The 14463-nt window shown below is 44.1% G+C and overlaps 1 protein-coding gene across 2 annotated transcripts in view; it reads left to right on the top strand.

Annotated features, from left to right (window-relative positions):
- The window catches only part of Rnf144b (ring finger protein 144B), a 125272-nt gene that overhangs the window by 80270 nt on the left and 30539 nt on the right, over positions 1-14463 (top strand). For both annotated transcript variants that reach the window (NM_146042.4, NM_001170643.1), the window contains exon 2: positions 4371-4561. In NM_146042.4, the coding sequence (NP_666154.3) occupies positions 4397-4561 (165 nt within the window). In that variant the 5' untranslated portion in view covers positions 4371-4396. The remainder of the gene's footprint in view (positions 1-4370; positions 4562-14463) is intronic.

Here is a 14463-nt window from a genome sequence, read left to right on the forward strand (position 1 = left end):
TCATCAATCAAGATGTCCTACAAGACTTCCCACAGGCCAATCTGAAGGGGACATTTTCTAAATGGAGGTTCATCTTCTCAAATGAATCTAGCTTGTGTCATGCTGACAAAGAATGAACCCCGACAGAATGTCCTCAGTCCTCTTGCGGTTCCTCCCTCCAAGTGTCATGTGACTTGCTAGGTAGTTAGGGTGGGAGAATGAGGTCCTGCCAGTGGTTTCTTGGGGTAGTGAATGTGAATCTGTAGATAAAGGTCAGGACACACTAGCAAGCTCCATAGGTATTCACAGTCTCTCTAGTGTGAAGACCCCATCAGAGAATTATTACAGGGTTTCCCTGCTTAATGTTTTAAAAACTCATTTCCAATAAACTCATGGTAGAAGAAATTCTTGTTTGAGATCTATTATCTATCTATCTATCTATCTATCTATCTATCTATCTATCTATCTATCTATCTATCTATCTATCATCTATTGATTCCAGCCATTTATCTGTCTTATCTTTTTGTCATCTATAACACTCATTGTTAGTTTTTCCCAAAGACAAAAGCCAAGATTGGTTTTCAGTCTGTTTCTAGGGCAACCTTAGGCTTCTGTGATAAGGTTTGGGAGAGATCAAGGAGGGACCGGCCCTGCATCCCACCCCAAGAACAAGCACTAACTTCTCTACTCTCTCTTACACAGCGGTAGGGTGGCATTTTGTTTTTATTAAATGCTATCATTTGAAAATGTTTAGAATCTCTCACTTTAGGAAATTAGTGTTAATTTCTGAAGAGTTGCTTTGGATTGTTCACCTCCTTGAAAGAATGAAGCACGACACTTCTCTCCTGTATTCCACTGAGTTACAGGGATGCCTTTTTTAAAGACTGTATTCTTTCAAAAATGTGTTTCTGCAATGCAAAGGGTTTTATGTTTTAAATATTTTTATACAAATATGTTTTACTTTTGAATCCTTTTATAACTTTCGTTTCTAGGCAGGTAACTCACAAACGAAGGAATAAAATCATAGATAGAACTAGAGACAGGATTAGATTTCAGTAGATCTTGTTTAATACAACCAATAGTTCTGTCTTAAAAACATGAGTAAAAGCCATGTGTGGTGGCGCACACCTTTAATCCTGGCACTTGGGAGGCAGAGGCAGGTGGATCTCTGGAAGTTTGAGGTCATCCTGGTCTATATAGAGTTTCAGGAGAGACAAGGCTACATAGAGAGACCCTGTCCCAAACAAACAGACAAACAAACAAGCAAACAAACCACAAGTATGTCTAAGATACCTCAAAAGAGGTATCCAGTTATGCCTGTATTCTCAGGTATATATTAAAAATTTGTCCCAGATAGCCAGTGAGATGTCTCAGCACTTTAAGTACCAGCCTTACAGCACAGGTTAGTTCCAAAACTTATTTTGGAAGCAGAGGATCAACACACTCATATTGTCCTCTGACCTCAGGAGTACATTGTGGCAACACTCATACACACACACACACACACACACACACACACACACACACACACACACACACACACATTTTTAAATTGTCCCTCTATGAAGTTTTCTTCCAGAAAGCAATACCAGGCAAGGCTGTAAGAAAGTGAGCAGATTTGAAGAAAACCATTGTGTCTTCATGGTAGCATCCTCCAACTAGCATTCTAAGTCCTTCCTTCCTTCCTTCCTTCCTTCCTTCCTTCCTTCCTTCCTTCCTTCCTTCCTTCCTTCCTTCCTTCCTCCCTCCCTCCCTCCCTCCCTCCCTCCCTCCCTCCCTTCCTTCCTTCCTTCTTTTCTTCCCCATCTTATTTGTTTGTTTGTTTGTTTAATTTATGACCCATGTTCTCACTATATAACCCAGGCTGACTTTGCCCCTGCCTCCTGACTTCTGGGATGACAATGGTGTGCCACCGTGCCTAGCTCTAGTTGGCTCTGAAGGGTAATAGATATTTGACGTCTGAGGTGGTTCCGCGTCGTGACAGTTCCTGTTGCCCTCCTCAGAAAACACTTACTGGTTGCATTCAGATGAGAAGACACAGTTAGGGGAAAATTGGTGGGTCTATGAAGGCCAGTATGGAGTCTTAGAAAGATGACCAAGTGATCATTATCTAGCCACAGTCTGGGAAAAGATGGCATCACTCTATCACTCTATCACTCTATTTATCTATCTATCTATCAATCTATCTATCTATCTATCTATCTTCTACTTTTTTAGCTCTTACATGGCTCTAAAGGGGAGTCTGAAATCTCAACGTCTCAAGCTTGATGTGTGCATTAATTTGATGTGAGTTTGCCCTTGGGTGATAGCTCTTTAATCATTAGTATGATGAGCACACCGAGTCTTGAATTTTATTGCCCTTTGCCCAGGAATAGCATGCCTTCCTTATTGGGAACTTATCGTTGGTTAGTGTCCCCTTAACTTATCTTGACCAAATCATCTCTTACTACTTGGCGGGTTATTAAGGTTAGTAAGTGCTGGCACATTCTGGTTAACTGAGCAGAGATCACATTGGCTTTCCCCTTTTCTGTCACCTCCAAGTTTTTCTTTCATTCTTGCTTCAATATTCTTGTGTTTATTTATAAGTCATTATGATGCTCATCTTGACATTCCCATCAATGAAGAACTGTGTCTATGGTGATGGTCTCATAAGTTATTGATGTGATTGAAAACTTCCCATCCCACAGTGACATCCACAGCTGTTATAATGTTGTAACTTGACACATTACCCACGTTTGTGCAACCCTGGTATAAACAAACCTGTAGCATTACCAGATGTAAACAGCATATACAATTATGTATGGTGAATAATGACTGGTTCATGATAATAAGAAACCATGTTAATGGCTTCTATATTTATTCTACTATACCTTTCATTTGTGTTTTAGTTTGTACTTCTGGCAAGTAAAACTTTTTTCCTTTTTTAAAACAGTCTGCCTGGTTAGTTGCAGCTTCACAAATCCCATATTTACTGTGTCCCTCGGCTGCATTGGTTCTTCTTATGCTTAGCACACTGCGTTCATTCATCTATTGATGTGTGCTTAGTTTGATTTCCCTTCTGGCAGTCATGAATAATGCTGCTGTGAATAAAATATTAATCATGCAAAGATATAAAAGTACCCCCTTAAGACCCTGATTTCAGCTCTTCTGGGAGCACATGTTCAGGGGTGGGATTGCTGGACCACACAATCATTTCTTTCTAGGATGAACTCATGGCCATACACATCCCCAAACATGCCGTCCCACTGAGCTACAGCCCCTCCCATTTGGGAGTTCTTGAACTTTCTTTTGAGAGACATCCTCAAGTATTTTCTTTTTTTAATTTTTTTTATTTTATATTAGGTATTTTCTTCATTTACATTTCCAATGCTATCCCAAAAGTTCCCCATGCCCTCCCCCCACACTCCCCTACCCACCCACTCCCACTTTTTGGCCCTGGCATTCCCCTCTACTGAGCTCAAGTATTTTCTGAGCGAGCAGCATTGACTGTAGTGATTGTAGTGATGTACTCTATTGGCTATCTTCCTGTTACTATGGTAAACTATCGTGACCAGATGCACCTTAAGGAAGAACGAGTTTATTTTGGCTGATGGTTCCAGTGAGTTACAGTCCACAGTGGTGATGGTGGCATGGCTGCAGGTAACCAGAGCTGTAAGCTGGCCACCCACCTTTCCTTGGCACCCCAGGAAACAGAGTAAATTAGAAGCGGGTGAAGCTAACCTCCTCAAACAGCGCCACCTACTGGGGACCAGCTGCCCCAGTATATGAGTCTATGGGGGACATTCCTCATTCAAACCACCCAAACGGAATGTTTATGGTGCTAATTTCCTATCTTCTCCGTCAGCTTTACAAGGAGGCACCATCGACAGCACACAATGTGACTTTTTTTTTTTAAAGTAGCATGCGCACACTCAAAACGAGGAAATCATGATTGTTAACCATTACTCTCATGCTTAGTCTGTCTTCCCAGTGAGAATCATTTAAAATCTGCTCTCAACAATTGCTAAGAGCACAATGCTGCTATTATTAGTAGCTGGAGTCACTGTGTGGTACTATTGTTTTTCAAAGCTTGCTCATCCTGTCCACCTGGAATTGACCAACATCTCCTCATCCCCTCTCCTCCCCGTCTAGCGATCATTTCACTCCTACAGCTAGCTTACCTGATAGGAATCGGGACAACGAGGTGAGGTCAGCTTAAATTTCAGGGCTCCGGGAAGACCTTGCCAAGATCAGGTAGACTCCACCCCACAGCTCTCAGAAACACTCAGCTGTACTTTTAGAAATCACTGAGGGTGAGGATTTGCTCAACCAGACCCCCAAATCCACGTGTTTACCATCAGCCGTATTGGTGGTGATGACATTCCTTACTTTGAGTTGTTTTTGTTCTGTAGGGATAGAGAAGGCTGAAGACAGGCTGATGGACTCCGTCGATGGGCTCCAGTGTCTGACCATGACTGCGGAAAACCCACCCTCTGGAGACCTGATTCCCGCCCCGCTCGTCACTTGCAAGCTCTGCCTGTGTGAACAGTCTCTGGACAAGATGACCATGCTCCAAGAGTGCCAGTGTATCTTTTGTACACCCGTAAGTTCTCTTCAGTGTTTGTATCGTGGGAAAGTTATAAAGGGAGAAGTCATGAAAGGTAGGGGATACCTTCCTGTGGCATACCGAGTTCCCTGTAGTATGTATGGCACCAGGGTCTAATGCACGCTAGGGAAGTGCTGTACCCTGACCCTTAAACTTTTGAGACAAGGGATGCCTATGTGCATATGTAGCTCCAGCTTGCTCTTAAGTTGCTATATAGCCCAGGCTGGAGTCGACCTCAGATCCTCTTGCTCAGTCTCCCCAGGCTCTGGATGACCCACCACATCCAGAGAGATGTAACTATTGAGTGAGCAGAGCCTTTCTCTTCTGAAGATTCTCGTTCAGGATGAAAACAAAACGTTGAGCCTGTCCCAGGTTAACCATGATCTCTAAGAAGTTCCCCTACTGCTCTGAGTGATGGAAAAAAAAAGCAGGAAATAATGCAATGAATTTTCTTTCATATCTTCTCTTCTTTTAATTCTAAAATGTGCTGACTAAGTCCTCCTCTGCATTAGGAAACAGCAGCAATGATACGGATGTTCAGGGATGAACTTGCCTCTTTTAGTGATGTTTGTTAATAATGTCTGTCCCTTTGTTACTGGTTTCCTGAAAGGATGCTTGGTTAGTATATCAAGACAGGAGTACAGAAGGGTGGGATGCCATAGGACTGAGAGATGGTAGACAATGGTACCATTTATTTATCTAGCACGTATCTGTCAGGTAGCACCTGTGTCCTGGGAACTGTTCTCAGGTACCAGGAATTCTCAGTTATAGAAACAAAACTCAGAAAAGATCTTTGCTCTTGGGAGTTTATAAACCTGCGGGTTACAGACACCCCCCGCCCCGGGTTGCATATCATATACCCTGTATATCAGATGTTTACATTATGATTCATAATAGGAGCAAAATTTCAGTCCTGAAGTAGTAGCAAAAATAATTTGTATTGTTGGGGAGGGGAGTCACCACAACATGAGAAACTGTATTAAAGGGTTGCAGCATTAGGAAGGCTGAGAGCCGTTGCTACAATCCATCAAAGAGAGCTACAAAACCAACAACAACACAATAAACAAGAGAGTGTAATATAAAATTGGGGTACCAGGCTTGAGAAGAAAACAGAATCCAATAAAGGGGAGAAGGGGTATGGATCCTGGCAAGACCCTGACTTTTCGAAGGATTGGGAGTCATACTGATGTTACCCCATCTTCTTTCCAGTATGTGTTGCTTTCCAGAAAAGAAGGAAGCTGTCCTGCCACCCCCGGGCGGCCATTTTCCTTTGGTCTTGCTTGCATTTTGAACTATCGGTAGCTATGACCTCTCTGTCTGTTTTATATGTTTTTGATCCTTCCTCCCCCTCCCCCCTCTGAACACATGGATCAGAAGCAATGTTCAGTGATAACCAGGATGGAGGTTTTTCTCTGAGGGTGCCTGGTGTATAAGGGCAGGATATGAGTTTTTTTTTTTTTTTTTTTTTTTTCGGTTTTTGCTGAGCCAGTTCATAGTGCAGAATTCCCAGCTTGTGTGTCAGTGCTGGGAAAAGAGGATCCAGCCAAAGGTTGCATTTCATCCTTACAAGAAGCTAATGCCGACACATTGTTGTTTCAGTAGATTTTAGTTTCTAATTAAAAACAGTACAACTGTTTCCCATTTCTCTGTCAGTGACTTGGGAGTTAAGAGTTTGAACAATCATATCATTCTGTCATCTAGATTCATACTCCCTTACTGTTACAGAGGGCTCCAAAGCAGAGAGTCAAATGGCTTGATATTTTTGGTACTCCTCCATTTTCTGGAACTTTTTGTACCTAGAAGCATTAACCTTCCCTGGCCTCCTGATACCTCATTACCTGTGAGCGACCAAAATAGTAAGCTGGGCATGTGTGATTGCATTAGTGCCTGCAAATTTGCAATTAGAGTGAGACTCGCCTGAAGTACTGCTCGATGTTTTCTACTGTTAGAGATTTATTTCTTATTTCTATGCAAAGCATGGTAGAAAAGTGTATCTAGGCGCTAGTGAGGTGGCTCAGTGGTGACAAGCACCTGCTGCTCTTTCTGCAGAGGACTTCAGTTCTGTTCCCCGTCTTTGCCACTTTTTATTTTTAATTATTTTTTCATTTTTAAACCTTTTTCTTTTAGTTTATATGTATGAGTGTTTTTCTTCCATGTACGTCTGTGTACCACATGTGCACATGGTATCCAAGGAGGTCAGATTCCCCGGAGTTACAGGCAGTTACGAGCTGCCACGTGGGAGCTGGGCCTGGATCCTCTGGAAGAGCAGCCAGTGCTCATAACCACGGAGCCACCTCTCCAGCCTCTGACTATCGATTAGCCCACAACAGGGTCTTTGCAGATCCTGTTTTAGACCATCTAATGTAGGTAAATCTGGCTCTAAATGACATCAGAGAAAGGAGTGCAGGGTATGTCACTGCCAGTAAACCGTCCCATCGGATGGTCTACTTGTGGGGATGGTTTCTTCTGTTGAACTCCATCGTTGGCTCTAATATGGAAGAAAGGTGTAGCACCAAGCAAGGGAAGCTGAGGATACAGACATGGATGCAGTCCTTACTCACATGGGTGGAAAAGGGGCAGATATGCCGGGATTACAGCAAGAGAAACTACATCTTTTTTTTCTTGTAGTCTGAAGGCTAAATATCTCAAGAAGGTCATAAATTAATAATTGACAGGATGCAGAAAGTTTCTCTCCTTTTTTCCTTTTCTTTGTTTCCATTTGTCAATAAAAATAATGGAAACATGGAAATCCATACTTCCCTTCTGCTTGGTTAGGGTTTCTATTTGCTGTGAAGAGACACCACGGCCATAGTAACTCTTGTAAAGGAAAGCATTTAATTGGGGCTGGCTTACAGTTCAGAGATTTAGGCCATTGTCAGCATAGCGGGAAGCATGGCAGCACAAAGGCAGACATGGTGCTGGAAAGGTAGCTGAGAGTTCTACATCCAAATCAGCAGGCACAGGAAGAGAGACAGAGACAGAGAGACACAGAGAGACACAGAGAGACACAGAGAGAGAGAGACACAGACACACAGAGACCGACAGAGAGAGAGAGAGACACTGGGTCTGGCTTGAGCTTCTGAAACCTCAAAGTACACACCAGGGTCATACTTCCTCCAGCAAGGCCACGCCTACCCCAACAAGGCCACGCCTACCCCAGCAAGGCCACACCTCCATAACGCCTCTCCCTAAGAGTCTATGGGGGCTGCTTCATTCAAACCACCACAGCTTCTCTGCTCTTTTCTTTCTTTCTTTTTTTTCTTCCTTTTTTTTTTTTTTTTTTTTTTTTTTTAAAGGCAGTGCCTTGCTGTATTACCTTGGCTAGCCTTGTATATAGTCCAGACTGGTCTCAAACTCCTGACAGTCCTCCTGCCTTAGCCTCCCAAGGATTAAGAGTCTAGGCATCAGCCATCACACCCGCCTCATTCACGGCTCTTGTAACTTGTTCTTTCCGATCATTCTGGACACTTTAAGTCAAGGGAAGAAAATGCCAAGAGTCAGTTTTCAAAGTGGTGGAAATTATGGGTTTGCTCTCTGGTGGGCAGGGCTGGCCTCTGGTTTACTTTGGACACCACGCCAGCCATGAATGAAGAATAATGGGAGCACAGTTGTCGCTTGTTTTTATAACCTAGATAATTTCACCTGGAAAGAGTTGGTATGTTGGGCATGGCCTATTTACCTTCCAGATTAAAGACGGGATGCGTTGAGTGAAAAGGAAACAGAGTCCAACCATCTCCCTGCCTTTTCCATTTCCCTTTTTTGGCTCGGGGTGGTCAGGATCTTTTTTTTTTTTTTTACTATTCAGTTTTTGCAGCCAAATGGATTTTCCAGTGTTTAAAAAGTGAGAGAAAACATACAACTTCTTCAATCAAGCCCTTTTTTCCTTCAGGGCCTGTTGGGTGACCTTTAAGAAAAGCCCCCAGATGGTCTGGAAGACATAGTTCAGGAAGAACTGCCTCTGTGTGTGTGTGTGTGTGTGTGTGTGTGTGTGTGTGTATGTGTATGCATGCACACGCACACACACACACACACACACACACACACACACACACACACACACACACATGGTTGGTAATGGAAACGAAGCCGAGAACCTGCGGTACTTCTGTCCCAGGTTCTAACTGATGCCTTTATTAGGAAAGTGATGCTCTTTCCCTCCCCCGTTCTTCCCTGCGGTACAGCACAGCTGTGTCAGAGAGCCCAGGCACAGCGATGGGAGAGCCAGACCCAGGCAGGTTTTGCCATCCAGTGGTGTAAGATCTGGGGCAAGTTCAAGCTGTCTGATTTCTGCTTTTGAGCAAGAGGAGTTCATAATGCCCTTTGTCAGGTAGGGTAGAGGGCATCAGAGGGAATCTTAATGAAGGGGCTAGCTCACTTCCAGACCCGTGATAAGCTAGCACCACAGTTGTTCCTTCCCCACATTCCACTATATATAGAGCCACTCTGTATTTTAAACTGTGTCAGAGCAAGGAATGCTGGGGAGATGTGAGTTTGTCCGTCTTCCTCATCAGCCGTCTGCCATAGGTGGATGGACACACATATACGCACACACACACACACACACACACACACACACACTCACACTCACACATGCACTGTGGCTTTTGGCTGAACTTTTAAACTTAAATCCCAAAAGTAGATCAGGAGTCACAACACAAAAACAAGAATAAAACATCAGTAAGATATTTTATTTAGTTGATAAGATATTCAGTTAGGGGATGGCTTAAACCTTTTTTTAAAAACAAAACAAAACAATAAACAATAAGGCTACCAAAAAGTATTCAATACATACTTTTATCCTATCAAACAAGCTTAATATTTCAGCCCATGTAACTGTACAGAATATATACAATACACAGATGTTCACAAAGCAGATGTTCACAAAACAGAACAGATTCGGGGAAAAAAAAACAAACCATATGGCATTCACACTGATTACTGTAACTCTAAAAATGATCGTAACACTGGATGGGCAACTCTAAAGGTGAAGCAATGACCACATCTTTGGCGGACTCTTCTGGAGCCATCATTATTTGTCAGTCTGGAGGCGTTGGCTGCTTTGTTCATTCATTTGTTTTTTGGTTTGGTTTTCAGTGGTGAAAAGACCCGGCGGCCATTTGTAGTAAATTTTACCTAGCGCTCACTGGAAGCATAAGAAACAAGGAAGCATCTTATTGCAGGATGACATCCGGGAACTCTTCTCTGTTCTCCTGACCACATCACCTCCAAAGCTTTGTAATCATTCATCTTCCTGTTCTGGTTCCCACGTTTTTTGATTGATCCTGGATGGACGGACAGATGTATCCTGTTACTCCGCCATCCTATAGGTTCCGAGTCTTGGCTACATGTGTTCACCTGGAATAGATACCCAAGGCTGGACAAATGTTTTTCCCCAGCTTTGCTTTTGAGTAGTCAGCCATCAGCCAAACGAATTTAACTGTGCCGTGTAGAATGACATCAGTGCGCTCTTTGTTTATGTCTGCTTTAATGATTATGCGATGGCTTTTGTATCTACCGGTTAAATCGCTGGCTTAAAATGGCGGTTTTGATGTTGTTTTCCTCCTGACAACCGAGGTGGCTGCTAGGTCAGGTGGCATCTGGGGGATGAGAGTGAATAGCGATGGCATGAGAAATAGGTTAGAGATGACTCAAGAAGGCACTGGCTTCCTGGCCCTGTGATCTCATCCAGGCCCTGTGCTCAGTACTCACGTATTCACGGCATGTAGTAAATAATGTGTCAGGGGAGGAGGAGAAGCGCGGAAAACCACAGTCCCAGGGGTCTGATGACTTTGTTGTAGCTGCACTGCCCTAGAACTGGAAGGTACCTTTGGTTGCCTGGGTTCCCCCACCCCAACAAAGAAGTCCTCTCCCCGGATGCCCGTGTGGCTTGTCACTTAAGAGAATGGCCTCAAATCTTGCCTGGGTTTCATCCAATAAGAATTTGCTGTATGAGGAATAATTCTGACTTGGTTAGAACATACTGGTGAACAATTGCATGAAAACCCACTTTTCAAACAGCCCGAGATTTAGTGCATGGTAAAAATGGTGGGTAAGTATAGAAGTCAGATAATAATGGAACGCCAAAATGCACGCACATGTAAGTCTATGTGCTGGCACATGTAGTGTGGGGGCAGGGGAGATAGTCCCGGTGAGAGGATAGAAAATGATCAGTGCCCAGTGTCTCAAATAGAGGGAGGGGAGGGAGGAAGAGTGAGACAGAGATGGACAAGTCAGAAAGAACACCTTCTTAAGAATAATTTGCTCTGCCTAGCCTCCTGACTGCAGCCTAGTTCTCTTGTTTCGTGACCGCCATTTTGTGTGCAAGCTGCCACAGACTGAGCCGCTCCTGCCACCATGCCTCTCTTTTACCTAGGATACATAAAAACTGGCAGACTCGTGAGCCCATACATACCCCTCCTCCCTTGAGTCATCTCAGTCACCTATTTTGTCACAGTATTGTGAAACATAAGGAATGCAGAGTGCAAATATAACAATCCCAAGCCGGAACCGACCGTGGCTTGGACGAGCCGGCCATGTCTCAGAGCTAAGGACATGTGGGTTGAACGAGGGATGGAGTCAACCAGAGGATAACATCACCAGCCAGTGCACTAGAATAACAAAGGAAGGGCTCTCTAGCAGAAAAACATGGAGACACCAGTTGTCTCCTTTCAGGTGATCTGTGTAGACACTACATGACATGAATAAAGGAACCTGGTTGTCAGCACAAAGGACATACTACAACATAGAAGTTCTTCTTTTTCTTTTCTTTCTTCTTCTTCTTCTTCTTCTTCTTCTTCTTCTTCTTCTTCTTCTTCTTCTTCTTCTTCTTCTTCTTCTTCTTCTTCTTCTTTTTTTAATGTGTATGAGTACACTGTAGCTGTACAGATGGTTGTGAGCCTTCATGTGGTTGTTGCGAATTGAATTTTTAGGACCTCTGCTCCCTCCAGTCAACTCCATTCGCTCAGTCCCCGCTTGCTCTGGCCCAAAGATTTATTTATTGTTATACATTAGTACACTGTAGCTGAATTCAGATGCACCAGACGAGAGCATTAGATCTCATTGCGGGTGGTTGTGATCCACCATGTGGTTGCTGGGATTTGAACTCAGGACCTTCAGAAGAGCAGTCAGTACTCTTACCCGCTGAGCCATCTCGCCAGCCCAGGACACGGGCATTCTTACCTTGATGACTGGATAAGAAGAGTAACACCTTAAGAAACCTGTTATTACTGGTCTGATGGGTAACAAAGAAGAGAAATGGGACATAAAAATGACTTATATACTCCAGATGGTGAAGTTGGGGGTCTGTCATACCTCAGAAATTGAAAGGCCTGGTGCTGCTCCAGACCTCCTTGCTGCTCTTCCTCGTCCTCCTCCCCCTCCTCCTCCAGTGAGCTCACTTTCTGCCTGTCTTCTACTCTATTCCAAACCCGTCCTCACTACTTTTCTTGAAAATAAAGCCTGGGACAGCTCTGTCTTTCCCTTGTCACTGTCCTCGTGACACTCTGTCTAGTTTCTGCCTGTTGCTTCTCTGTAGGCTCTTGTCCAGGCACGGGCCAACTGCCAGCTACATGGTCCAGAATATTTTTCTTTGTTGCTTCCTCTTTCCCCTCCCCCACAAAGCTGAACCTCCTTCTTGGGGTGCTCAGGGTCCCACAGACATCATTATCAAACAATCTGCCATACATCTTTCGGGCTCTGCCCCTTGGGAAACTTCTGCTGACCTCTCCCTTGTGGTTTGGTTGGGTCCCACATGCCCCCACACCCTTCCTCCTTTATCTTAGGGTCTATTCCCCAAAGCTGCATCTTGTGGACCCCTAATGCCTGCCTTTTGCTCTGTGGTTCCCACTGCACTGAGGCAGCACTAGTGCAGGGGTAGAATGGGGACAGGGGACAGGCTCAGAGAAAATGGGAAGAGATCAGTAAACTAACCTTGGTGGTTTGGTAAAAAGTTCTCCACAAGCCCCTGACTGTAGTTTTCGTGTTTGGACAGCTACCACCCTCTGCTCTGTGATCAGTTAAGACAGGGTGATCACTTAAGCCCGTGATCATGAAGAGCTAAACGTGAGCAAAGCTGTGCTTTGGAGAACTTGAAAGTTGCCAAGGGAGGGAAGTGGGAAGGATCTGGGAGGACTTGGAGGAGGGGAAGGAACGCGATGAAAATATAGCGTATGTCAAAAAGTTTTAGTAATTTAGAAAAGTGTAGTCAGAAGACACAGGACAAGAGTCCTAATTAGATGCGGGTCTAAAACTCAAATTCTGTAAGCATTAGTCACGAGAATTGAGGCTCAGTTCTTCATGTGGTCCATGCGAAATGGGATGATACCAGTTTCGGGGTTTCTGTGAAAGCGCAGCGAGGGATTTCCAGATGTAAGCTCTGCTTGTCACCTTCCGGTCACTAGCTCGATGCCTGAGATGATCAAGGCGACAATCTGGAGAGCGCCTGCTCAGGCGCACAGCTGGCCCCAGTGCTTTTGGCTTCGTGTTTGTTACATGATCTGGGTACTCATGCTGGATTCTCCGGAGGAAGGTAGTGCTCCCTGCGCTTGCATAGACAAGGCTGGATGGCTGCATTCTATTTAATCGTGGCAGGAAAGATTTTTCTGAACCTTTATCAATTTGACTTTTGTTTCCCTTCCTATTACTGAGACTGTGTTCATATCTGAGAGGCTGAGAGGCACTGAGGAAGAGTTTAGGTCAGGACTCTCACGAGAGGAAGACGGAGGAGCACAGCAGTCTTGGCCGTGTACGATAGGGGCATGCTTATCCTCACTGCCTGTGTCAGGTCAGTGCTGGTGCTGCGGTGCCAGCCAAGGCTTTGCAGCTCAGAGGGTAATGCTTCCTTGGAGGAAATAGAAAGATGTAAACTTGGCAAGCCCTTTTGTTTTCTCTCCTTGAGCCATGGGAGTTTTCTGTGTGTCATAGGTAGTGGCTGGGCCCTATGAGTCTCTTTTGGACTAGAGTAGGATTTGGTAAGAGATTAAGCCCCGATGGGGCAAAGGGAAAGTCTCTGAGGTCCACAGAAGACTTCTTGAGTCATCTGTGCTGGAAGTAGGTGTCCATCATGAGAGACATCTGCTATATGGTTTGAGGAAGGTATACCACATCAACTAGATTAGGGACGATTCTTCTTCTTAGCTGAGAAGGCCTTCTGACAAGGTAGCATGGATGGAAGCTCTGGGGGAAAATGAGCAGTACAGTCCAGAACACACACACACACACACACACACACACACACACACACACACACACACACACAAATACATCATCTGTCGTCCATAAATCTGGTCTTTCTACCAATCATCTATACATCTATATATTACCTATCTACCTATCAACTATTATCATCTACCTGTGATCTGTAATCCACTAATCATCTATCATTAATTTTAATGATATTGATAATCTATCATCTATAAATTTCTATCTACTATCTATTATCTGTCATCTATCTAGCTAACTATCATCTGCCCTGTCATTTGTGTATCTACGACAGTATTGTCTATGCCCATAGTTGGCTCTTAGGTGGGTACATTGCAAGCTTTTTGCCATGTTTCTATGGCAGGGGAGAACACCTTGTGAAGAACGTTATGTCCTTTGATACAGTGTGAGCAACAGCCTTGAAAAAAAAAAAAACCCTTCCTTGAAAAATTCCACTGACATAAGTCATAGGCAGAGCTGGAAGGAACAATACAAGTCACCTGGCTCCACATGTGTTTGGTGGCTGGACGCTTGACTACATCCTATCGGAATCCTTGTGGGCTGTGCAATGAGTTGGAAGAGGAGTCTCTGATATTATTTATGACCCTTATGGTCTTAAAGTCTTTGTCTCTACTCTGTCAAGCCATGTACGTGAAAGGGAACTATACAAAAGAAACAGTTCTTCCTTGCATGAGTCATCT

Source organism: Mus musculus, chromosome 13 (genome assembly GCF_000001635.26).
Source record: "Mus musculus strain C57BL/6J chromosome 13, GRCm38.p6 C57BL/6J".
Classification (NCBI taxonomy): Eukaryota; Metazoa; Chordata; class Mammalia; order Rodentia; family Muridae; genus Mus; species Mus musculus.